The sequence below is a fragment of the Hyperolius riggenbachi genome, chromosome 3 (assembly GCF_040937935.1).
Source record: "Hyperolius riggenbachi isolate aHypRig1 chromosome 3, aHypRig1.pri, whole genome shotgun sequence".
Classification (NCBI taxonomy): Eukaryota; Metazoa; Chordata; class Amphibia; order Anura; family Hyperoliidae; genus Hyperolius; species Hyperolius riggenbachi.
Genome location: NC_090648.1, coordinates 294426464 through 294454259, shown reverse-complemented (window position 1 = coordinate 294454259; position 27796 = coordinate 294426464). Strand labels below are relative to the sequence as shown.

General features: G+C 42.5%; 1 protein-coding gene across 2 annotated transcripts in view; it reads right to left on the bottom strand.

Annotated features, from left to right (window-relative positions):
- IMMP2L (inner mitochondrial membrane peptidase subunit 2) overlaps positions 1-27796 on the bottom strand; it is a 1449658-nt gene that overhangs the window by 166584 nt on the left and 1255278 nt on the right. Inside the window, exon 6 of one of the 2 annotated variants that reach the window (XM_068276513.1) lies at positions 23958-24009. The exons of the other annotated variant lie outside the window; for it this stretch is intronic. Coding sequence (XP_068132614.1) covers positions 24001-24009 — 9 coding nt within the window. The 3' untranslated portion in view covers positions 23958-24000. Of the gene's footprint in view, positions 1-23957; positions 24010-27796 lie in introns of those variants that run through there. 2 annotated transcript variants of the gene reach the window in all.

Here is a 27796-nt window from a genome sequence, read left to right as displayed (position 1 = left end):
TCTCCATGCTTGTTCAGGGGCTGTGATTGAAAGTATTAGAGACACAGGGTCAGCAGGAGAGCCAGTCCACTGGTATTATTTTAAAAGGAAAAATCCATATCCTTCTCAGTTTAGGTACCCTTTAACCACTTGCCGACCGCACACTCATACCGTGCGGCGGCAAAGTGGTAGCTGGAGGACCAGCGACGCACATCTGCGTCGCCAGGTGCCTCCCTAATTAATCAGGAAAGCCCGCTCGCGCGAGCGGCCGTTTCCTATTAGATCACGGAGCGGGTCTCCGTGAATAGCCTGCGAGCCGCTGATCGCGGCTCGCAGACTAAATGTAAACGCAGGAGACGTTTGTCTCTTTTGTTTACATTGAACGGCACTGCTGCTACAGCAGCGCCGTAAGGCAGATCGGCGATTCCCGGTCAATCACTGCAACACTCAGGCAGGCATAGGGGGGAAAAAGGGGGGGGTGATCTGATTGCTTTGCCTGCAACCTGATCTGTGCTGGGGGCTGCAGAGCCCACCCAGCACAGATCATACAAAACCACGCTGGTCCTTAAGGGGGGGTAAAGGCTGGGTCCTCAAGTGGTTAACACTCCTTCACTCTTTCCTTTGTCCAGGATATGTAGGGTGGAGTTTAGTAGCTTCCCAAGGACCCTTTTTTGAGTGGGTTTGTTATACTCAAAATAAATTAGCCATCTCAAGGTAAATCATGTCACCTTGAATAAGCCATATCAAAAAGAAAATAGGAAAGGGCTGTTCATTAGTGTTCCAGAAGAAGGGCAACTGACAGTGTTTCTGCCATACTCACTTGTCCCTGATGTGTCCAGCAGGCATTCCTCTTGCCACTCGTGTGCCACCTCGCTTTGCAAGGTTTCACTTCCTTGTTGAGTGATGTGTTTGAGCATGCGGGGTGTAAATTCTGGGATGCATGCTAGGGATTCACACTATGGGATGCCCAGTAAAGCCCTCGTGGCTATAAAAACCAATCTTGGCAGCCTGACCATGCTGATGTTTCTGACAGCTAAAGTAAGCCTGAACGCTTACTGTTCTAGGCTTCTGCACATGGCTAGAGATGTCCCAAACGGTTCGCACACATACTTATTCGCACGAACGCGGATTTGCATTCGCAGCCAAACGTGAACATTATGCAAGTTCGACCCGCCCCCTATACTACATGATTGGGCTAAACTTTGACCCTCTACATCACAGTCAGCAGACACATGGCAGCCAATCAGGCTGCACTCCCTACTGGAGCCCCCCCACTTAGATAAGGCAGCAGCGTCGGCCATGTTCCCACTCTATGTGCAGCGGTATTACTGGGAGAAGGGAGAGAGATTGCTGCAGACATTGGGAAAGCTTAGTTAGGCTCTTGTTAGCTTGCTCCTTGCTGATATTTTTTGCTGATAAGCACCACCAAAACAGATCTTTTGAGAGCTAATGTTTTTGTGATGTGTTGTATTTTTTTTTTGTGTGTGTGGCCCACTTACACTGCATATACAGCCTTGTCTGTTGCAGCTGGTTCTTGCTAATTGCTATACTATGCCAGGTCCAGCACATTCAGTGCCAAGTGTGACTGCTGCAAATTGTATTATAATACCAATCACTGCATACTTTTCACTGCACCTGTTTGACCGCATGCTATTTATATAGCAGTCACTGCATACATTTCACTGCATCTGTGTGACTGCACACTGTTTTATGTACCAGCAGTCAGTGCATCCAATTTCACTGCACCTGTGTGACCACACACTGTTTCACATAGCAGTCACTGCATACATTTTACTGCATCTGTGTGACTGCACGCTGTTTTATAAAGCAGTCACTGCATACATTTCACTGCATCTGTGTGACCGCATGCTGTTTTATATACCAGCAGTCAGTGCATCCATTTTGACTGCACCTGTGTGACTGCACATTGTTATAACAGCAGTCACTGCAACTTTTTCACTGCACCTGTGTTACTGCACATTTTTATACCAGCAGTCACTGAAATCTTTTCACTGCACCTGTGTGACTGCACATTGTTTTACCAGCAGTCACTGCTTAGATTTTCACTGCACCTGTGTGACTGCACATTGTTATACCAGCAGTCACTGCAACCTTTTCACTGCACCTGTGTGACTGCACATTGTTATACCAGCAGTCACTGCATACCTTTCACTGCATCTGTGTGACTGCACGCGGGCTTGCGACAACTCTATACATGGCTCTTGTTTGCTCCTGATCCTGACCACCTGTTGCCAACCCTGTCTGACTTTCCTGCTTTCTGCTTGTTACCTGCATTGACCCAGCTTGTCTGACTACTCTTAGATCTGATTCCTTGATTTGTCGTCTGGCCTGTTTCCTAGATTTCCCATTTGCTGTCTGCCCTGACATTGGCCTGTTTACTGGACTCTGAAAGGACTCTCCCTGGCCTTACTCGGATTATAACCTCAACTGTGAACCTTAGCAGCCTGCCCGAATTCCAGCCTGTTTCAGACTGCATCCATTGTCTGTGTCCTGATTTGTCTGCTTACATCTTACACCTCATTCCTTCAGATCGACCTTCCTACCACTGTTTAAAGTATGCCTTTTGGTGTGACCTGGTGGGCACTAGGCAACAAAGACAATCAACCCTTGCAGGACGCTCTGGTGAAGACCCGTATTCACTTAGAGCCCATGCTGCGAGAGTGCCCTCGCCTCAGTGAGAAGTTCCATGGTCCACACATTCCTAACAGTTTCTGTGGGGTTGTATGGGATTCATTGGTAAAACTCATCTCTCCACAATACAATATTCTTGAAGATTATTTTCTCTTCTTCCAGCTCCTGATCTGCACACTGGTTCATCCATGAATCTGATTAGAAGAGCTTAAATAAACTACACACAAGCTGAAAAGGTATTTGTCAGTAATGTAAAAGTTACCTCTGCAGCGGAGAGCGGCGAGACCGCCGCTCCCGTGTCTGACATCACGGCGGATTCCACCGTCGCCTCCTCGTCATCTTTTCCTAGAAGGTCAAGTCTCTCCGGGGTACATCAGGACAGAAGAGTGCACGCACATACCCGGAGACAGGACCTTTATGCATTGAGGAGGCGAGCCGGTCAGCTGACAACTCTGGTCTGATTCTCGCCTCTGATTAGCTGGGGCGAGTGGGCGGAGCCACGGGTATTACCTTTGCTATTTAAGACCCGGGCCGTCAGTGGATCATTGTCTGCTGTTGCTGAAACTTTGCGGTTAAGCTCTCAGACCTTAGTTAGTTCTCAGTGTGTTTTGATCCGGCAGGACCCAGGGGATGCACACATAGCTAGAAATATTATTATTGATAGCTGTAATTATAATACTCATATTATTATCATTATATGCCTTATTGTGTATGAACCTTGCCTGAACTTCTGACCATCCTTCTGCCTATCGATTCTGTACTCTGCCTGTCTGTGTTTTGCCGACCTCGGCCCGACCTCGACTCTGTCTTTAGCCTTCCGATTCTGTACTTTCGCCCATCTGATTTTTGCCGAACTCGGCCTGTTTCTCACATTGCTTTTGTCTCACGATTCTGTACCGCGACCTGACCGACCTGTTACCGACCCTGCCTGTACGACCACTCTGATACTGGTGATAGTCCCTACAGCCAAGGGCTATCATCCAGGAGTACTCCTGAGTTACTGTGCACAAAAACACTAGTGATCACATTCTGATTAAAGTACTGACTATTGTGCTATTTTGAACTGTTACTCATTTTGTATCACAGACACTCCTGATTGAACTCACTCTGGTCAGCAGAGATACCACTGTTCATTACAGTATTATGATTGTATTTCATTTTTGTTTATAACTACTTATCACATAATTAATATCAAGATCATTTGAAATGCCAAAATATCCTAATTGATATATGAATATATCTGCATATACAGTATATTTATTTAGAAAATAATGTTTATTAAAACAGTTCCTATTTAATATCTTCAAAACTGTTTTTTGCTATGTTTAACGTATCATATATTTTTTCCTATTTTATACTATTAATAACAGTATCACTAGCCAAATAGCTCAAGTGTTTCCCAGGGGTAAAACGGAGGAATAAATATGAAAGAAAGATTAAAAAGATCACAGCCAGTTCACAATACTTAAGCACTCCCTAACCCCAAGATCCAAAGGCTTAGTTATACTCTCAAAGGAGCTAGTAAGTAGAAATCCACAAAACAACAGAATACTAATAAAATGAGACATCAGTGTTTACAAAGCTACATTGCTCATCCATTTTTAAACTGGTTTACCAGTTGTCTTTATGTATACACGCACGCACGCACGCACACACACACACCAAAAAAAAATCAGTAAAAGCTGTAATCTTATATAATTGCATGAAGTCATACTTCATTAAATGAGAAAAAAAACCAATGTGTTACAGTGCCAAAACTATAATTTCCAGTGGTAATGGTTAGGTGTCTTACTTTTTCTTTTAAGTGAGAAATACGGTTTGACTCTGTTATTGATGAACAGCTCTAAATAATTTTGATAGCTGTCACCAAACAATTGAATGAATCACTACACTTCATTGACTTCTATTCTCCTGTTCATTCCCAGGAGCTTTAGCTAGCACCACTGTAATATTTCAAGCTGCTAGTGGAAATATCTGTTTGTCCTAATTTTTACGAATGACGGAAATAATGCAATGCCAATTTAAACAAACAGTACTTGCCTATTAAAGTTATACCATATTATAAAATTAGTTTAAATTAAGTGTTTATTTGTTCGTGTTTATTGTTTATTCTTTAAAGAGAATCTGTATTGTTAAAATCGCACAAAAGTAAACATACCAGTGCGTTAGGGGACATCTCCTATTACCCTCTGTCACAATTTCGCCCCTCCTCGCCGCATTAAAAGTGGTTAAAAACAGTTTTAAAAAGTTTGTTTATAAACAAACAAAATGGCCACCAAAACAGGAAGTAGGTTGATGTACAGTATGTCCACACATAGAAAATACATCCATACACAAGCAGGCTGTATACAGCCTTCTTTTTTTAATCTCAAGATTTCAATTTGTGTTTTTCTTCCCCCCTGCAGCTATCTTCCACTGAAGTGTCAGGCTTTTTCTTCCTGCAGAGTGCAGACAGCTCTTCCTGTATGTAATTCCTCAGTATGTGAAAGCCCAGCCAGCTCAGAGGAGGATTTATCCAGCTTGTAAAAGATAATAGAGCAGAAAGAACCTGCCATAATCTAAATAACACACAGGCAGTGTGCAGAGAGGTGCCTGGAGGGGGGAGATGCATCACAGAACCACAACACTGAAGAACTTGGCAGCCTTCCAGACACAGGCTGACAATTCTGACAAGAGAGAGATAAGTTGATTTATTACAGAGATGGTGATAGTAGAACGTGCTGCAGTAAGCCAGAACACATTAGAATAGCTTTTGGAACTTGTAGGATGATAAAAAACAGGATGCAATTTTTGTTACGGAGTCTCTTTAATATGTTTATTATTTTTAAATTAGCATCTCTGAGTATGACAACCATTCCATGCCAGTGTCTGTGGGATCTCTACACAAGTACTGCTCATTCTGCTTTACGAGGTACTGATTTGTGATCACCTGAATGGTTAGCCGGCATATAGTTTCTGGTAAGTTTTGGCTGTTTGCATTCTCTGCAAACTGCAAACATGTGGCGTGTTCGACCCGCCACTACACATCAACATGGAGCCAAACTTTAACCCTATACCTCACTGTCAGCAGACACATGGTAGCCAATCAGCTAGCACCCCCTCCTGGCCCCCCCACCCCCTAATCAAAAAAACAGTTGCAGTGGCCATATTGGATTCATTCTCTGCTGACTGCTGTGCTGACTGTTAGTGAGAGCAGGGTCAGACTTGCTGCAGATAGGTAGGGAATGCATTAGCTAGGCCTGTGTTCTTGTTCCTCACTTGCTGGGAAAGCACCCCAAACAGTCTTTTTGAGGGCTAGTACATTGGTCTCCTTTGTTTTTTATGTGTGTGACACTCCACAGCCCACTGACACCCAGAGCTGTGTGCACACTACTGCTGTTGCTACATTAAGTTGCACGCACAGTACCACTCCAGTGCTTTATTATTTTACTGACTTCTGATAGTACTCCACAGCCCACACCCAGAGCTGTGTGCACACTACTGGTATTGTTGTTGCCTCATTAAGTAGCACGCACAGAACCACTCTAGTGCATTATTTAACTGTATTCTGATAGTACTATTGCATTTCTCTGTGTGTGGCACTCTACAGTCTACTGACACCCAGAGCTGTACATAATGTGATTTCTGCCCTTTAGGGATTAAAACCCGACTTTGCATGAACTCCGTAATTTTTGGTGGGCCTTTTGGGATGGACCCCCCACGGCATGCCACAGTCCAGGTGTTAGACCCCTTGAAACATCTTTTCCATCACTTTTGTGGCTAAAAACAGTGTTTGCAGGTTTTAAAATTTGCTTGCCCATGGTGGTTCAATAGGTTTGCATGTTCATGAACATTTGCAGATGCTCGAGTTCACGAACAAAAAATTCTGTGTTTGCGACATCTCTACACTTGCATCAAATCTTATTTAGTGAGGAAATAGCATAAAAAACACAGCTGTAATCAACACTTCCCTCTTGAAATGTGACCAGTTAAATGGTAGATCAGTACCGAGAGGGATAATCACATCGTTGTTGAAATAAATCACTATTAAGGTGTGTTTTGCAAAAATTGGATTTTTGCTTAAATTTCCCACCTGGCAGAAGTTGAATTTTAGTGATGAAAGCAATTTTTGCGAATTGTATATGCTCATCCCTAGAGCAGAGCAGATCAATGATGCCACCATACCACAGCTCACCCAGTTATGCTGGAAAGGCACTCTTCTTGAGATACACTGTACCATTAAAAGCTCAACTTTTATATTGATTAGGACTGTTTCATGGAGTATAGTTTTAAAAATAAACTTGAATTCGACTCTAAATAGTTAAAGTGCAGGGACCATGTCAAAATAAACTCAGGGTGGACAGGCTATACATTTCCAGTTAAAGTAAAAATAAATCCTAAATCAAATACCTTAAACCCACAACATAAAAACATAATCATTATACTACCTGCTAAACTCTAAAAATAAACACATTTTAATTTCTATTCACAATAAATCCATATGAAATACATTGTACATAAAGGGGCAGATTCACACAATGTATATAATGTGCATATTGCTTGTATACTATATTTATGTGAATACTGTAATGCGTGTTATACAAGCAACATGCTCATTAGGCACAAAATGCAAATTGCGCTATTTGTGCAATGTTATTACGTAATTTGTATAAACAAGGGTAAAATGTATGTGCTCCGTCTGGGCACATAAATCAGTTTGTGAATCTTCCCTAATAAATCATACCACAAAAAGCAAGTCACAGCGCTGCAATACTGCAGAGTATTATAAATTGTGCAAATAATATAAATTGTGCAAAAATTAACACTGTAAGTTTATCTTCCTAGAAGGCACCAACAGTTGAAAACTATTAGTTAAAATCAATGTATTGTGTTCGATGTTCCATAGTCCTATTCTTAAGACTTAACTTGTAGTATTGTACAAGAAGATGTGAAAGATCAAAACATTGAGGAAATGGGCCCACGTGGGAAAATATTGAGGAAATGGGCCCACATGGGAATTGTGACCAATAAATCCACAAACCAATTGTAAACCGATAATGCTTGTGGTATATTTCAGACCCATATGGATGGAAGTCCAGTATGCATAAAAAATCTGCATATATCTAAAGGCTCATACACACATCAGACCATAGTCTTTTGAAAATGAAAGATCACAGACCAATTTTACCCCCTTCCATGTAGTATGAGAGCCATACCTACACAGTCTATTCTATGGAGCTGAACTCCCCATCAGACAGAAATCTTTGCAAGATGCTGCACACAAAGGTGCTGTAGACATTCAAAAGATCAGTATCTGCAAAAGATCTGTTCCTGCAAAAGATCCGTTCCTGCAAACTGCATTCATAGTCTATGATATCTGCAGATCATCATACACACCTTGTTTAACAGACATTCATCTGCAGATCAGATCCACCAGGATGGATTTTCAGATCTGCAGATGATTGTCTGATCTGCAGATGAATGTCAGTTAAACAAGGTGTGTATGATGATCTGCAGATCTCATAGACTATGAATGCAATTTGGCAGGAACAGATCTTTTGCAGATACTGATCTTTTGTGTCTGTACAGCATCTGTGTGTGCAGCATCTTGCAAAGATTTTTTTCTGATGGGGAGTTCAGCTCCATAGAAAAGACTGTGAAGGTATGGCTCTCATACTACATGGAAGGGGGTAAAATTGGTATGTGATCTTTCATTTTCAAAAGACTATGGTCTGAGGTGTGTATGTGGCCTAAGAGTGGGTTTGATAGTGATGATTCAAATGCAGCAGCAAAAGGCATTATTTTCAACAGGTTAAGGCTTGTAGTGATCAAAGCCAGATTATGAAACTATAGGATTAACTTTACATTAATGAGTAGGAATTAGATCAATGATGCCACATAATATAACACGAAAGAATAAAGTGTTGGTAAAGAAGATGCAGGAATTATTAGTATAGCTGACCAAGCTGTATTAAGTTCACAAGAAACTAAGTTGATTAGTATGCAAAAGAACAAAAGATTATCACTATGGCTTAATATAACGAACACCACAGTGAGGTAGAGAATGAAGCATATCCAACTCAAGTTCAAAGGTGCTAGTACTTGATCGAAAATGTATGCTTATGCATACACTTATTAAATTCCATAGCATAAATTTGTTCATACTCTAAATTGTCTATATGTATGACAACTTAACTAATTCATTAAAATGAACTTCAATATTAGGCAATTATATACAAACATAAAGATTTAGCATGTGTGGTTATTTGTGTAGTATTAAATAAATCAAGATACATCAAATGCATATGTATGCATATATATGCCTATAATACTTACTGTATATACTCGCGTATAAGTCTCATTTTTCAGCACAAAAAACATGCTGAAAAGTTACCCCCTCGGCTTATATGTCGGTGGAGCAGAACAGATGGTGAAGCAGGTTTTGTTACTGGCAGGTTTTGTTTCTGGCTTCCTGCTGTGTCTGTGCCACCATCCCCTGCAACATGGTGTGCAGAGTGGGCTGCTCAGGACTACCTGTGTCCCCTGGCTTTTGGAGCAGAGCATGCAAGCAATGTGTCAGCGGTCCAATGATCGGGGATTTTTCCTGTATGGCCATCGCTTTGTCTCACATCTATGACGCTATCTAGTGGGGCCTTGAGACACAGCTGTATCATCCTTGGGGCTCATCTGGCTAGCTATAGGGAGGGAGGCTGACTTGTACTGGGGGCACATCTGGCTACTGTGGAGGGGGCTTATGTGCGAGTCAATCACCTTTTCCTGGTTTCTGAGGGAAAAGTGGGTACCTCGGCTTATACGCGGGTCGGCTTATATGCGAGTATAAATGGGTAATTACTTAAACATTTAAAACAGATATAATTATGAACACTAGGTGCCCTTGGGACACATTTTAATTTTTTCATGTTCTTAATTTTTTCTTACAAAACTGCAATTATTTTATGGATTGATTTTAGTATAACTATATTGATTATTTCTCTGAACTATTGTTTTTCTTTTATTTTCCATATACATCTGTCTACTGTGAAAGCGATTTGTGTTATTTTTCTTTAGGTTTATTGTAATGACTGTAGTTTCCTTCATTAATTTACAGTATATTTTTTTACAGTTATATTAGGAGGGTTGTATTGTAATCCGGCATTTATATATTTAGTTACTTATTAGTAACTGTATCCATGAATCTACAATAGATACTCTATCTCCAAAGCATGATGCATTTTCTAGCATATAAATATATATATAAGACAAACCATGGGTACTACTTGTGTATAGCTTTCTATAAAACCACAGACACCCCATCATAGGAGAAACCTAAGTGCAATAAAAAACAGATTTCAACTCTAGGATCTAAATGTAATGCCTAAAAGCTCTGTAAGCTAAATGTAAAAATGTAAACATTTTGTATTAAATGAGATTTCTTATGGTTAAAGATCTTTATTGCTGATCATATGACCTGTAGAAACCCAGCTGAAAGAAATAACAGCAGACTCTGTAGGTGGGGCTTCTGTATTATTTATTTCATAGTGCTGTAGTTCATGCTTTGTTGACATCATATTTATGCTGTTAGAAGTGGACAGGGCACAGTTGTAAAAGTCTGAAAACATTTGATCTTGCAGAACTGGAAGTCTTTTCTTCAAGAAATGTGTCCACAGCTTATCAAATGCTAGGCCTCATAACCAGGAGAACTGCAGAAGGAGGGTGGAAACATCTTCTACAACATAAAATGTTTACAGCTGAAGCTACCTACATTTTTCATTGGATATGCCATGAGAGCCTTCAGAGGAATATTTAAGAATACTATTTTCTAACGGGTAGGCAGTTTCGAGTTTTCTCTGAACCTGTCTTTTGTTCTCATAATTTTGTGAATTAAATTATTCTAACGAGAAAGTGCCTTTCACAAAATATCAGTTAAAAAAAAAAAAAGGAAAGAAAAAAAAAAGTAATTCATTTAAGATAGCTATAACACAGGGCTTTTTCTGCTTAGTGCAATAGCAATCATTTGCATTAGAAATTCTAATTAGGGATGCAATCATTTATTGCTAAAATTCACAGAAATCCAGACATAAGATATTTTATTCTGTAAGCCGTAATCTTAAATTGCTGCCTCAAACAAAAAGACAGAATGGCAAATTATCACTGCTTTTCTGTAAAAATGTCACACTGACATGGTCATAAAGCATTTTCTGCTCCAGTAATGGGAAGAGCACAGCTTAATATTGTAATATGAATAGAGATACTAAGAGGACTTCTGTGAAGAAATTACTTTTCATAGAATTTAATTATCTGGAGCACCCCAAATATTTCAGGTCATAGTTTTTATATTGGTATATAAATAGAGAATTAGAGATAATTACCTAAGAAAGCTAAGGATATTTTAAAATAAGCATAATACTAAGGAGAGTGTCTCTACCTATCAAGTTAAGAGTTGAAAGTGAACCAAGCACCATTTATAGCACCCATTTTTGCTTGTTCTTCCTTGTATAGGAGTATAGGCATCAGCAGTAGTCATAGTCATCTGTACAACTGACCATTAGAGTGTAGGCTGGCTGATAGTCAGGTAGGGACAATGGCCTCCCTCTGTAGCTATGCCCATTGTCCCCCTCCCCCCGTCCAACATTAGCCTTTCTGTTTTAGTTAGAAAAATGAGAAGGGGATTGTTAACCATGTCTCATAAACTCATGCACCAGCCACACATCTGAGTACAAGCGCGTGACCAAGTGTGTAGGCAGAGGCATGGGTTTGCGAAGTGTCAGATTAAGTCACACCCGTGATAACAAAATGTACAGACTGTATTTGGACCTGTGGATTTTTTGAATGCTTATTTTTATACAAAAAAAACACTTTCAAAGAAATGTTAAATGCAAAGAACAGCCTCACCCTTGGTAGGTACTGTGTCATTTCACACCATTTCACTTTAAGCTTTTAAAATACTTATGAGGATTTATTACCACATTACAGTTCAATAAAGTAGAGTCCCAGTTAAAGGAACTCAGGCACTAATCGGCATTCCTGACGGCAGTACTTTTGGGGTGTGCAGAGCTTACCACACCTCCTGCCATTGGCGTCTAAACTTCCTGCAGCTCCCAGCAGCTTTCTTGCTTGCATGTACAGGTGCCAGCGTGTCATCTGACACCTATCGGCACACATAAACGCTTTAGGAGTCGCAAGGAGGGCACAGGAAAGATGCTGAGAGCTGCAGGAAGTGTACAAGATGGCGTCTGTACCCCAGTTCCATCTGACATACCTGCTAGGAACAAGGCCACAATAGCCTCAAAATAGTGCAAAAACATTTCTCCAATGAATGCTTGCAAGAAAACTGGATACCCAGCTTCCTCTCACAAGCACACAGATAGGTTAATTAGTCCCCGCCCCCCAACATACACAAAAAAATGGCCTTAAGTTAGCCATACTACTAGCGATGATGGGCAGATTTGACTAAGAGCCAAATCTCTCTAATCAAATCAGATTAGAGAGAGATCTGTTGTCTGCCCATACACCACAGGCTGTTGCCGATTGATTTCAGCATGAATCAACCGAGCCCGCTGTGTCTGCTGCCTCACCGCTGTTCCCTAATGTGTAAATGTAAGTGTGTGTTTATACATTACCTGTCCTGTGTCACAGCGTCCATCTGTCTTCTGCCACTCTTCTATTAGCCGCATACACCCTGCCGGCGTGGCACATGTGTGAAGTCACAAGCCGGCATACTATGCGCTGACAGTGTGGATACGGCTAACATAAGAGTGTCGAAAGATGGACAAGCACTGCGACACAGGAGAGGTAATGTATAAATGCACACTTACAGCACATTTATACATTGTGGGAAAGGCACTGGGGGTTTCGTCGCTCATCCTGATATTGCTTACCGCTACGACCACGCACCCAGTAGAGCAAGTCAGCCCTACATCTTGCAGCATGTCCAACCAATTATAAATGCGACTAATTTTGCCTGGAAATTGGTCACATCATAAATCGGGCATGCACTTGGCGGCACCGATTTTCATCAGATTATATCAAATAGGATGGACAATTGGCTGCCAAGTCACCTGATGTATGGCCACCTTTAGAGTACTATAGGATCATAATACATTTACTGATTATGATGGGGATTAGATTGTGATCTCCTCAGGGGTACAGTTAATGATCTGCAGAAGATGTCCGCACTATATGAACTAACAAGTGCCTGATTGCTGCTTGCATTCAATAGGATATTACGTTATTTGCTTGTGATGTGTTGGCATGCACTTAAAGGGACTCCGAGCAGTGCCTGTGGGAATGCCTTTCAGCATACCCACAACTAATTAATTATAGCCTCACACCTACCAGCATGATGTTTGTAATTATATCCCCCTGGGTTCCTTGTATTTCATTGCATTGCACTGATTGGAGCTGCCGACACTGGGGAAAGTGTCGTCCTGCATTATACAATGCTGAATAAGGAATCCAAGATGGCAGCCGCAATTTCGATCGTGAAAATAACAAAAACTAAAAGGCGTAGGGTGGCGTTTTAAATATCGTGGGAAAGAGGAGAAAGAGAGCTTCAAAATGGTATGCATCTTTCCATAGTTACTGCACTGCTCGGAGTCCCTTTAAATGTCTAAGATTTTTATAGTAAGTTTATTGTTTTTACATTTTCAATTGAATCCCTAGTTGCATCTGTAAGACAATGGAATGCATGTTTATTTTAGTGGAGAAATCGTGACAAAGATATAGTAAAATCCTGATAAAATTACATTCTGAGTTTATCAGTATGTTCTGTTTTGCCTCATTGTATTTTCACTCTTTATTTATCTTGTAAGCCATACATTTTTATGCTGACCGCAAGTTAAACAACTAGGTTTTATCAGTTTAAACCTTAAAAGACACCAGAGAGAGTCAGACTGTATTTAATATTTGTTTGGGAGTTTAGTTGAACAAGAACAGTTATTAAGCACATTGCTGCTGGATCTGGCATTGTTCATCTTTAAGACCCCTGGCTCAGACCATTTTCCCAAACAAAAGTGAATATCTTCCCTGCTGAACTAATCTCCTCATAAGTTACCATAAATCTGGGCTACCACAGTGCAGAAATTCATTGACTTTGTTCTCTTACGTGCTAACAGAAATTCAGACCTGAAACACCCATTCATGGGAAAACAAGTACTAGGAAAAATTACACTGCGGCACAGAGGGAGAATGAACAATAAGGAAACTTACAAGTTTGAATAGCAAAGTAATATTTATTCCAAGAAACTGACCTAAGGGGACATATTTACCGTACATGGTATGATTAATGGACCTAATAACTATCTTTATGTCTCCCTATCTTTTTATTTTTTAATAATACCAGAGGTAGCTATTGCGAAAGATGTATTAAAGTCAATAGATTCCTGACTTCCCATTTTATAGCTGTCCTTTACTAAAGAAGAAACATATGACCTATAATACATATTTTCGTTTAGTATGTTGCATTACATAGCTGTAGTGTTTTACCAGGGTTCATATTGATTGTGTATGTGATAAAATGCTATAAAAGTGTCTAGTGTTCGGATTATAGTACATAAGCAATATCTGGAAAGCATGTTGCAAATACTGCATACATTTAGGGCTTGATCTATTAAAGTATCACAAGAGATTTCTAAGCATCTCTGGTGGAAATTATCAGATAGTTATCCAATAAACCTATATTTAAGTTTTAAAACATTGGCTGCAGTTATGCAGTTAAAAAAATGCAGACCTGTCATCATGGGTCATTTTGAAAAACAGTATGGGCTGCTAAAAGTTTAGTCAATAAGGACATGTGTAATGCAGGTGACCACAGTGAGAACTTTATTTTTAATACATCAAGATGGTATTAGGATTTAATTATTAGTTTAAAAAAAATGCATGTTCTCAATGCTGCAACACTTTACAATTACAAACCCACATATTCACAAATATCTCAGCCACCCTTAATATGATATCTTATGACCAGTAAAAGGTTACAGGACCTAATAGCAGTTTTTAATTAGCCCAGTCCAGGTTTATTGGATCACTTGTAATATCCCTATAGGAGGTACTTGAAGATATCTGGAGGTGTCTACAGATACAATACCGTCTAAATCATTTATCCAAAATGTGTATACTGGTGAAGTGTTCTGAGCCCTTAGTAGTGTTGGGCGAACAGTGTTCGCCACTGTTCGGGTTCTGCAGAACATCACCCTGTTCGGGTGATGTTCGAGTTCGGCCGAACACCTGACGGTGCTCGGCCAAACCGTTCGGCCATATGGCCGAACTAAGAGCGCATGGCCGAACGTTCCCCGAACGTTCGGCTAGCGCTGTGATTGGCCGAACGGGTCACGTGGTTCGGACCCGAACGCGCTCTGATTGGCCGAACTGTCACGTGGTTCGGGTAAATAAATACCCGAACCACGTCATATCTCCGCCATTTGTCTGTGGGTTTAGCTTTGGGTAGGCAGGCAGGGTAGTTCGCGCTCCAGCCACGCTAGCCAGGGTCCCCCCTGTCATTGTGTCACTGCTGGGAACAGTAGTACACCGCTTGCTCAGCCACACTATATAGCATTCTGTTTACTGCCACTCTGTGTACCTCGCTCAGCCACACTATATAGCATTCTGTTTACTGCCACTCTGTGTCTGCTGGGAATAGTAGTACACCGCTTGCTCAGCCACACTATATAGCATTCTGTTTACTGCCACTCTGTGTACCTCGCTCAGCCACACTATATAGCATTCTGTTTACTGCCACTCTGTGTCTGCTGGGAATAGTGGTACACCGCTCGCTCAGCCACACTATATAGCATTCTGTTCACTGTTCTGTGTCTGCTGGGAATAGTGGTACACCGCTCGCTCAGCCACACTATATAGCATTCTGTTTACTGTTCTGTGTCTGCTGGGAATAGTGGTACACCGCTCGCTCATCCACACTATATAGCATTCTGTTCACTGTTCTGTGTCTGCTGGGAATAGTGGTACACCGCTCGCTCAGCCACACTATATAGCATTCTGTTCACTGTTCTGTGTCTGCTGGGAATAGTGGTACACCGCTCGCTCAGCCACACTATATAGCATTCTGTTCACTGTTCTGTGTCTGCTGGGAATAGTGGTACACCGCTCGCTCAGCCACACTATATAGCATTCTGTTTACTGTTCTGTGTCTGCTGGGAATAGTGGTACACCGCTCGCTCAGCCACACTATATAGCATTCTGTTTACTGTTCTGTGTCTGCTGGGAATAGTGGTACACCGCTCGCTCAGCCACACTATATAGCATTCTGTTTACTGTTCTGTGTCTGCTGGGAACAGTAGTACACCGCTCGCTCAGCCAGAGTATATAGCATTGTGTTTACTGCCACTCTGTGTACACCGCTCAGCCAGACTATATACCATTGTTTACTGACACTCTGTGTACACCGCTCAGCCAGACTATATACCATTGTTTACTGACACTCTGTGTACACCGCTCAGCCAGACTATATACCATTGTTTACTGCCACTCTGATTCTGCTGGGAACAGTAGTACACCGCTCGCTCAGCCAGACTATATACCATTGTTTACTGACACTCTGTGTACACCGCTCAGCCAGACTATATACCATTGTTTACTGCCACTCTGATTCTGCTGGGAACAGTAGTACACCGCTCGCTCAGCCAGACTATATACCATTGTTTACTGACACTATATAGCAGACTATATAGCATTGTGTGTACACCGCTCAGCCAGACTATATACCATTGTTTACTGACACTCTGTGTACACCGCTCAGCCAGACTATATACCATTGTTTACTGCCACTCTGATTCTGCTGGGAACAGTAGTACACCGCTCGCTCAGCCAGACTATATACCATTGTTTACTGACACTCTGTGTACACCGCTCAGCCAGACTATATACCATTGTTTACTGCCACTCTGATTCTGCTGGGAACAGTAGTACACCGCTCGCTCAGCCAGACTATATAGCATTGTGTTTACTGCCACTCTGTGTACACCGCTCAGCCACACTATATAGCATTCTGTTTACTGTTCTGTGTCTGCTGGGAACAGTAGTACACCGCTCGCTCAGCCAGAGTATATAGCATTGTGTTTACTGCCACTCTGTGTACACCGCTCAGCCAGACTATATACCATTGTTTACTGACACTCTGTGTACACCGCTCAGCCAGACTATATACCATTGTTTACTGACACTCTGATTCTGCTGGGAACAGTAGTACACCGCTCGCTCAGCCAGACTATATACCATTGTTTACTGACACTCTGTGTACACCGCTCAGCCAGACTATATACCATTGTTTACTGCCACTCTGATTCTGCTGGGAACAGTAGTACACCGCTCGCTCAGCCAGACTATATAGCATTGTGTTTACTGCCACTCTGTGTACACCGCTCAGCCACACTATATAGCATTGCGTACTCTGCCAGTCAGTGTGTATATTGCTGGGATCAGTAATACTCCACTCACCGTCAACCACTATATGAGCTCAACATGAGTTCCCCAGAGACCTCCGCTGTGAGCAGCACTCCCAACAACAGCAACAGCCAACGCCCCACGCAAGCTATAACATCCACCCCAGCAGCCAGTGGTCAGCAGCAGCCCTCCCCGGAGGAGAACGTTGTGTCCATCAGTCCGTCGCCAGAGCGATTAATGAGGGCTGCCATTGAGGAGATGATGGGGCCTGATGTGGAGGAGGAGGTCTGGCTCAGGCCAGCATCCCAAGTTAATGTTGAGGACGATGAGGGGTCTGTGTCTGGGGATGTTGGGGTGGCAGAGGTGGTGGGTGGGTCAGACTCAGGAGAAGAGTTGTATGATGAGGATGATGATCGGGACCATCTGTATGTGCCTCAGAGTCCGACCCCGGAAAACATGTTGTATCGTGTGTTTAGGTACTAAAATCTGCGTTCCCTCCCAGTAGTGTTGGGCGAACAGTGTTTGCCACTGTTCGGGTTCTGCAGAACATCACCCTGTTCGGGGTGACTATATAGCAGACTATATAGCATTGTGTTTAATGCCACTCTGTGTACACGGCTCAGCCACACTATATAGCATTGTGTTTACTTCCACTCTGTGTCTGCTGGGAACAGTAGTACACCGCTCACCCGCCACTGTATAGCATTGTGCTCTGTGTCACTGCTGACAATAGTGGTACACCGCTCACCCACCACTGTATAGCATTTCTGTACTGCCACTGTACTGCTGCCAGTCAGCGTGTACTTTAAGGATAAGTGAAATGAGGAAGAAATCCGGTGAAAGAGGGAGGGGCAAGGGAAGAGGTGTGTCCCCTGACGGTTCACGTACAGGCCACAGGGGAGCACCCAAGAAAACCCACTCAATACTGCCCATGTTGTCCAGGACAACAACCCTCACAGATCCAAAAGAACAGGACCAGATAATTACTTGGATGACCTCTCAAGCGTCCAGCAGTGGGTTAAGCAGCACCAGCACATCACGCACGAGGTCCGAGTCCTCAGCCAGTTAAAGTCTGGGCTTTCTTTGAAGACTGCACTGAGGATGTTACCATGGCGATTTGCAAGGTGTGCAAGACCCGCCTGAGCAGGGGGAAAAGTATTAACAACCTCTCCACCACCAGCATGAGCCGCCACATTCTATCCAAACATCCCACTCTGTGGGCAAACGCGGCAGGACAGGGTACCACCAGCAACACTGCCTCCCTTGGGTTCACCAGACTCACCACCAGACCCGCCTCAGCAGCAGCAGTAGCCCAGCCATTGCGTGGTTCACAACATTCACAAACATCAGACGATGCTGACACTGTCACTTTCCGGACTAGTGCTCTTGAGGTCTCCCAGTGTTCATCAAACACAACAACCAACAGCCCTTCGGTGTGCAGCGCTACGGTTGAGTTGTCTGTCTCTGAGATGTTTGAGCACAAGAGGAAATTGCCAGCAAATGACCCCCGGGCCGTGGCAGTAACAGCCAGCCAGCATAGCCAAGCTTCTGGCCTGCGAAATGCTGCCATATCGAGTGGTGGAGACAAACAGCTTCAAGGGCATGATGTCAGTGGCCATCCCACGTTACGTGGTTCCCAGCCGCTACCACTTTGCGCGCTCTGCAGTGCCTGAGTTGCATGAGCACGTGGTCAGCTAAATAACCCGAAGCTTGAAGAATGCCGTTGCCTGCAAGGTTCACCTCACCACTGACACCTGGACGAGTGCGTTCGGCCAGGGTCGATACATCTCCCTTACCGCGCACTGGGTGAACCTTGTGGAGCCTGGCAGCGATTCCTCACCTGCTACGGCGCGGGTGTTGCCCACGCCGCAAACAGCTGGATAACAACAGCAGCACCTACCTCTCTGACTCCTTCTCCTCCAACGCATCTCAAAGCTGTACCTCATCCGGAAATGCTAACCCAGCACCAGCAGCAGTAGGATCGTGGAAGCAGTGCAGCACAGCTGTTGGCATGCGTCAGCAAGCGTTGCTGAAGCTGATCTGCCTTGGGGATAAGCAGCACACAGGGGAGGAAATTTGGAGGGGAATAAAGGAACAGACGGATTTGTGGCTGGCACCGCTGGACCTGAAACCGGGCATGAAGCTAGACACCTGGCACGAACTGGCAATGTACGCAATAGAGGTGCTGGCTTGCCCGGCAGCCAGCGTTATGTCGGAACGCTGTTTCAGTGCTGCCGGAGGCATCATCACAGATCGGCGTATCCGCCTCTCCACAGAAAATGCAGACCGTCTGACTCAAATTAAAATGAATCAATCCTGGATTGGAAACGACTACGCAACACTCCTGGACCCCAACCAAGTAACATGACCGATGAACATCTGGGATGGTTTAGCGTTTCCGGTCCCTGTTTATTGAACCTCTCATCTGTATTACATTTATGACTGCATGGCGGCAAAAAGCATTGCTGCTATATCCGCACGCTTTTTGTCCTCATGCAAGGCCTGGGTTGTTGTGTCTCACAAAGCGTGGCCTTCTCCTCCTGCGCCTCCTCCTGTTCCATCACGTGTGCTGCTGCTGCTGCTGCTGGGTTACCGTTGCCGGTCCCTGTTTATGGAACCTCTTATCTTTATTACATTTATGACTACATGGCGGTACAAAGCATGCTATCCGCACGCTTTTTGTCCTCATGCAAGGCCTGGGTTGTTGTGTCTCACAAAGCGTGGCCTTCTCCTCCTGCGCCTCCTCCTGTTCCATCACGTGTGCTGCTGCTGCTGCTGCTGCTGGGTTAGCGTTGCCGCGTGGTCCCTGTTTATTGAACCTCTTATCTTTATTACATTTATGACTACATGGCGGTACAAAGCATGCTATCCGCACGCTTTTTGTCCTCATGCAAGGCCTGGGTTGTTGTGTCTCACAAAGCGTGGCCTTCTCCTCCTGCGCCTCCTCCTGTTCCATCACGTGTGCTGCTGCTGCTGCTGCTGGGTTACCGTTGCCGGTCCCTGTTTATGGAACCTCTTATCTTTATTACATTTATGACTACATGGCGGTACAAAGCATGCTATCCGCACGCTTTTTGTCCTCATGCAAGGCCTGGGTTGTTGTGTCTCACAAAGCGTGGCCTTCTCCTCCTGCGCCTCCTCCTGTTCCATCACGTGTGCTGCTGCTGGGTTAGCGTTGCCGCGTGGTCCCTGTTTATTGAACCACTTATCTTTATTACATTTATGACTGCATGGTGGTACAAAGCATGCTATCCGCACGCTTCTTGTCCTCATGCAAGGCCTGGGTTGTTGTGTCTCAAAGCGTGGCCTTCTCCTCCTGCGCCACCCTCCTCCTGTTCCATCACGTGTGCTGCTGCTGGGTTAGCATTACCGGTCCCTTTTCCTGGAACCTCTTATATGTATTACATTTATGACTGCATGCCGACAAAAAGCATGTTACCTGTGCAAAGAAAACAGACATTTCCCGCATTTAAAAGACAGTTTTCCCTTTGAAACTTTAAAATCGATTTTCTCAAAAACTATAAGCTCTTTTTGCTAAATTTTTTTTCCTCTTGTACCCACTCCCAAGGTGCACATACCCTGTAAATTTGGGGTATGTAGCATGTAAGGAGGCTTTACAAACCACAAAAGTTCGGGTCCCCATTGACTTCCATTATGTTCGGAGTTCGGGTCGAACACCCGAACATCGCGGCCATGTTCGGCCTGTTCGGCCCGAACCCGAACATCTAGATGTTCGCCCAACACTAGCCCTTAGTAATGCTCAGAGTAGGGCTACAGATGCAGTTTGGAGGCTCCACAAACTTAATGTTACATGACTTTAAGTTGCAACGATAAGATTGGATGCTGGTACTCAGTTATTGTATAGTGGGAAGAAGAATTTTCAGAGTAAGAGAGGCTCAGATCACAGCCTTAGCAACAGTACTCTCTATACTTTGAATAGAGTTGCTAGACTCTCCAGAAACTCCCCCCCCTCCCCCCTTCTCACTACAGGAAAAATTACCTTCACCGGGCAAAAAAAGATTGTTACTCAATTATAAGACGTATAAACTTACTTACAAAAGATTTCAGCCCTCATCCCTATTATAGTTACACAAAGTAGACTGCGGAAAGACTAGAAAACTAACAATTGTGTGATGTTATCCTCATGCAGGCATTTGCTAATAGATATTTTGTTTTTATGTTTCCTGTTTTGATTTGTTTGTTTCAATAAACTCGGCATAGGTTAAAAATGAAGATGTGTGGCACCTAGCAGCAGTTTTGTTTTAAATCTAGTCCATGATGGCTTAATCATTTGTGAAATCATGCTACAGCACCACAGCCTGCAGTGCAAATTTTACACTACCTTGCTTCTACCCCAACATTGTTTTTTCAAGGACAGCCACTGTGTTAGAGTTCAAAATATAGCATCATATATAATATACCCCCCATAGGCTTTAGAAGATGGGTAAACTTCCAAGTACCTACTTTTGTAAATTTAGATACTCCCATGTTGATTTACTTTTCCTCTTAATATGACTGCAGTACATGTCAAACCATTCTCAGAAAGGTCCCTAACCATTTAAGCCACATGGACGGGATATATTAATCACATCCACAGTAGTGGCTGCTAAAGCCAAAGTGGCATGGCTATCACGTCTATGCACTCTGCAAGTGCTGTGCACGATCGTGCACACTCCTGATGGCCCCCAAAGCAGGATTGATGGAAGGGAACACGTGTCCCCTTAGCCAATCCATGCCTGTTTAGTGAGAATGATTGCTGTTGCAACTATTAGGCCTCTTTCACAGTGGGATGTTAAAGTCGTACGTTATAAAAAATTATAACGCAGACTAAAGTACAGCAATACAAAGTCTTGCAACATTCACAGTGCACACGTTGCGTTGTGTGTAACGTGTAGCAATATTTAGAAAGTGTTGCATGCTTTGCGTTTCGCAATACATTTGCTGCGTTATGTGTGTTGCACATGCTCAGTAATGTTTTTTTTTAAATGTAACGCATGCGCCGTTTTCGTTCCATCAGTGTACGACGAAAATGGCGCACCAAGAGACACATAACGTAGTACAAAATAATGTCCAATTTTATAACCTACATGCGCTGCATTAGGGGCACGTTGTATCAAACGCAACGTCCCACTGTGAAAGAGGCCTTAACAGTGATCAGTCTCTAAAAATGCATACAGGAAGTATATGACCTTCTGTAACAATGGTACAACAGTGATTGGTCAAAACAATCATGTGATCCATTGACTCCTTATTGCTGCAGTGATTGGCCTAAAGGATCATGTGATCCCTTGGCCAATGTCCTTCCAGTCCCTCAGGTATCACTATTAATGCTAGTAATAGTGATCATTGATTAAAAAATATTTTTTAAAAGTTTAAAATAAAAAATGTTTAAAAAAAAAAGTGTTGAGGAGCACCCCCACTATTTTACATGGACGCCTATGGCGGTGCCCATTAGTGTTACATACAGATTGGGACAGATTTGTGTTAGGAGTCTGTGTGGGGTGGCTAGGGTTAGGCATAGATAGGGGAGAGTTAGTGTTAGGCATAGATAGGACATATCTATAGAAGTGCAGCAAGGAAAATGGTAATAAGCATGAAATAATGGCAATAGAATATTCTACTATCCATAATAGTAGAATATCAGTAATTTAAAACATGTTCTACTATCACCACTATCACCCACTTTCAACTGAATCCTGAATCCTCCGCTAACTATGCCTAACCCTAACCACCCCTCAACTATTTCTAAACCTAACCACCCACCACCTACTCACTCACTCAACCTACTAACACTAACCAGATCTGATCTGAATGAAATGCAAAAAAAACATAGGCGCACCTTGAGAATAATGGGTAGCGGTGCATCCAGTTTATATGTAATCTCAATTTAATCATAATGAGTTTTAGAATACATTTTAATGTGTCTCATAGCTTGGACTTCTGTCACATAAAAAAAAAGGTAGGGACAAACTCAATCCATCAATCAAAACAAATGTCATTTTCAAAATGATGATCAAGCTCGGGAACGTTTCAGCCAAACTACATGAGTCGGTAGCTTGCAAAACACCAACTTTTAAATAGTCCTGGTTGTAAGCATGACGTAATGGTGACATGTGTGGCCTTTTCTGCTATTCATACTCTTCTGGGACTATGCAAACAAAGTATGGTGCTAAAATACTTTGTGGGGAAAAAAGTGGCCTGTACAATGCCACATGTACACTTTGGAGTTAATGCCCTGCTAGATGCCCAACTAGTCATCAACTGAGAAATATGTGTATTATTTAAACCATTATAAGTTGTAGAATAGATTCTAGGGTGTTTTATGGTTAAGGTCTATGTCTTGTGAATTCTTTTTAGTGAAAGATTTATTCAAAAGCAAGAAACTTTTTATTTTCATGTATTCTGCACCAAAATTAAAACCTGTAAAAAATAAACAATGGTACATAATTTATAGTCTCTTCTCCCCATAAATTGCAATAGGGACATAATTTAGATTTTGGGATAACCACGATCAATGTTTTATCTACAGTAGCATTGTTTATTTTATAGTTCTTGGAAATGAGAAAAAGTGTATTTTTTAATTTTCTCATTTTTTCCCTTTAAAATGCATAGAGAATAACAATTACTAAAAAAAATATATATATAAAAAAAAAAATCACCACTCAAAAGCCTTCCGTAATTTAGAGCAAAAAAAAAAAAACCAAGATATAGATCATTTAGTATAAGTTAAGATAAAGATAAGATATAGATAAGTAATGATAAAGTTATTGGCAAATAAATGGGAGGAGCACTAAAATGTGAAAATTGCTTGCATGCATAAGATGAAAACAATCCTGCAGGCTGAAGTGCTTATATTTCTTCACTTGCAGTTCTCTCCCCCTTTTTATGTACTTTATAACCTGATAACTTACTTTTTTTGTGGCCTGTCCTCACATAGGGACTTATTGCTTGCCTTCTATCTTTCCTTCTTTTTTGTTACCTCAGAGTGAATTGTTACACGTGCTAAAAATGAATAAAAAAAACACAACTGTCAACCAGCACACACAGTACTTAACCAGTTGCCGCCCGCGTCACACCGATGGGCGTGGCCGCGGCAGCAGCCCCAGGACCGCCTAACACCAATTGGCGTAAAGTCCTGGGCCTCTGTTTTGCAGGAGATCGCGTGCAAGCTGCGCGCGCATCTCCTGCTTGGGGGGTGGAGCTCCGCCCCGCCTTCAGTCTCCGATCGGGAGACTGTTAGACGGCGTGATCGCCGTCTATTTACACTGTGCAGCGCTGCACTGGGGACAGCCGTATGACACGGCTGTCCCCCTGGGGGACAAGATAGCGATCGTCTCTCATAGGCAGAAGCCTATGACAGCCGATCGCCGTAATTGGCCGGCTGTGGGGAGGGAGGGAGGGAGGGAACATTTTTAAAGAAACAGGGATTTTTATGAAAAAAGTGTAACAATAACATTTATTAAAAAATAAATAAACATGGGGGGAGCGATCAGACCCCACCAACAGAGAGCTCTGTTGGTGGGGAGAAAGGGGGGGGGGTCACTTGTGTGCTGTGTTGTGCGGCCCTGCAGCTTGGCCTTAAAGCTGCAGTGGCCAATTTCACTAAAAATGGCCTGGTCACTAGGGGGGTTTAGCCCTGCAGTCCTCAAGAGGTTAAAGAAAAATCCTTCATAGCCGGATAGTTGTTGATGTATTTTCAGTGTATGCATTTACTTCTAAATTGCTTTTAATGCATGTTTCTTTTGTTTATGTGAAGTGAATGTCCCTCATATTGGGTACATGAAGCTTGTAGTTCTTCCAAGTCATACCTAGAAGCTAAAGTTAATGAACTACGAATAAGAAATGTGAAAGTAAAAAAAAAAAAAAAAAGCCTGCAAGCTGTCAATTTTTAGTGCAAGCTTTAAAAGAGGAAGAAGGAAAATTAATGTTGAAACCTAATTTTTTGTTGCTGTGGGCATCACCTCAGTGTAGCATTTACAAACAAGCTTTTTGACTCTGATGGATTATATTATTATTTTTCACTTATCAACGCCTCAATACGATACCTAGCCCGCACTCCACAAGTAAACAAAAATTACATACATAAATCAATTATTACCTACACGGTGTATATATATATATATATATATATATATATATATATATATATATATATATATATATATATATATATATATACACACAGTGGAGGAAATAATTGTTTGACCCCTCACTGATTTTGTAAGTTTGTCCAATGACAAAGAAATGAAAAGTCTCAGAAAAGTATCATTTCAATGGTAGGTTTATTTTAACAGTGGCAGATAGCACATCAAAAGGAAAATCGAAAAAATAACCTTAAATAAAAGATAGCAACTGAATTGCATTTCATTGAGTGAAATACGTTTTTGAACCCCTACCAACCACCCTCATTAAAGGGACACTTAAGTCAAACAAAAAAAATGAGTTTTACTCACCTAGGGCTTCCAATAGCCCCCTGCAGCTGTCCGGTGCCCTCGCCGTCTCCCTCCGATCCTCCTGGCCCCGCCGGCAGCCACTTCCTGTTTCAGTGACAGAAGCTGACAGGCTGGGGACGCAAGTGATTCTTCGCGTTCCCAGACACATTAGCACCCTCTATGCTGCTATATTGTATAGGATATGTGCTATAGCAGCATAGATGGCGGTATTGTGGCCAGGAACGCGAAGAATCACTCGCGTCCCAAGCCTGTCAGCTCCTGTCACCGAAACAGGAAGTGGATGCCGACGGGGCCAGAAGTATAGGAGGGAGACGGCGAGGGTACCGGACAGCTGCAGGGGGCTATTGGAAGCCCCGGGTGAGTAAAACTCATTTTTTTTTTACTTAAGTGTCCCTTTAAGGACACCTGTCTTAACTAGTCACCTGTATAAAAGACACCTGTCCACAGAATCAATCAATCAAGCAGACTCCAAACTCTCCAACATGGGAAAGACCAAAGAGCTGTCCAAGGATGTCAGAGACAAAATTGTAGACCTGCACAACGCTGGAATGGGCTACAAAACCATTAGCAAGAAGCTGGGAGAGAAGGTGACAACTGTTGGTGTGATTGTTCGAAAATGGAAGGAGCACAAAATGACCATCAATCGACCTCGCTCTGGGGCTCCACGCAAGATCTCACCTCGTGGGGTGTCAATGGTTCTGAGAAAGGTGAAAAAGCATCCTAGAACTACACGGGAGGAGTTAGTGAATGACCTCAAATTAGCAGGGACCACAGTCACCAAGAAAACCATTGGAAACACATTACACCACAATGGATTAAAATCCTGCAGGGCTCGCAAGGTCCCCCTGCTCAAGAAGGCACATGTGCAGGCCCGTCTGAAGTTTGCCAATGAACACCTGAATTATTCTGTGAGTGACTGGGAGAAGGTGCTGTGGTCTGATGAGACCAAAATAGAGCTCTTTGACATTAACTCAACTCGCTGTGTTTGGAGGAAGAAAAATGCTGCCTATGACCCCCAAAACACCGTCCCCACCGTCAAGCATGGGGGTGGAAACATTTTGATTTGGGGGTGTTTTTCTGCTAAGGGCACAGGACAACTTAATCGCATTAACGGGAAAATGGACGGAGCCATGTATCGTGAAATCCTGAACGACAACCTCCTTCCCTCTGCCAGGAAACTGAAAATGGGTCGTGGATGGGTGTTCCAGCGCAACAATGACCCAAAACATACAGCAAAGGCAACAAAGGAGTGGCTCAAGAAGAAGCACATTAAGGTCATGGAGTGGCCTAGTCAGTCTCCGGACCTTAATCCAATAGAAAACATATGGAGGGAGCTCAAGCTCAGAGTTGCACAGAGACAACCTCGAAACCTTAGGGATTTAGAGATGATCTGCAAAGAGGAGTGGACCAACATTCCTCCTAAAATGTGTGCAAACTTGGTCATCAATTACAAGAAACGTTTGACCTCTGTGCTTGCAAACAAGGGTTTTTCCACTAAGTATTAAGTCTTTTATTGTTAGAGGGTTCAAAAACTTATTTCCCTCAATGAAATGCAAATCAGTTGCTATCTTTTATTTAAGGTTATTTTTTCGATTTTCCTTTTGATGTGCTATCTGCCACTGTTAAAATAAACCTACCATTGAAATGATACTGTTCTGAGACTTTTCATTTCTTTGTCATTGAACAAACTTACAAAATCAGTGAGGGGTCAAATAATTATTTCCTCCACTGTGTGTATATATATATATATATATATACATATATATATATATATATATATATATATATATATATATATATATATATATATATATATATATATATATATATATATATATATATATATATATATACAGTGGGTTGCAAAAGTATTGAAGTTTTCCACATTTTGTCATATTACTGCCACAAACATGAGTCAATTTTATTGGAATTCCACATGAAAGACCTACACAAACTGGTGTGCACATGAGAAGTGGAACGAAAATCACACATGATTCCAAACATTTTTTACAAATAAATAACTGCAAAGTGGTGTGTGCATAATTATTCTGCCCCCTTTGATCTGAGTGCAGTCAGTTGCCTATAGGCATTGCCTGATGAGTGCTAATGACTAAATAGAGTGCACCTGTGTGTAATCTACTGTCAGTACAAACACAGCTGCTCTGTGAGGGCCTCAGAGGTTGTCTAAGAATATTGGGAGCAACAACACCGTGAAGTCCAAAGAACACACAAGACAGGTCAGGGATCAAGTTATTGAGAAATTTAAAGCAGGCTTAGGCTACAAAAAGATTTCCAAAGCCTTGAACATCCCAAAGGAGCACTGTTCAAGCGATCAT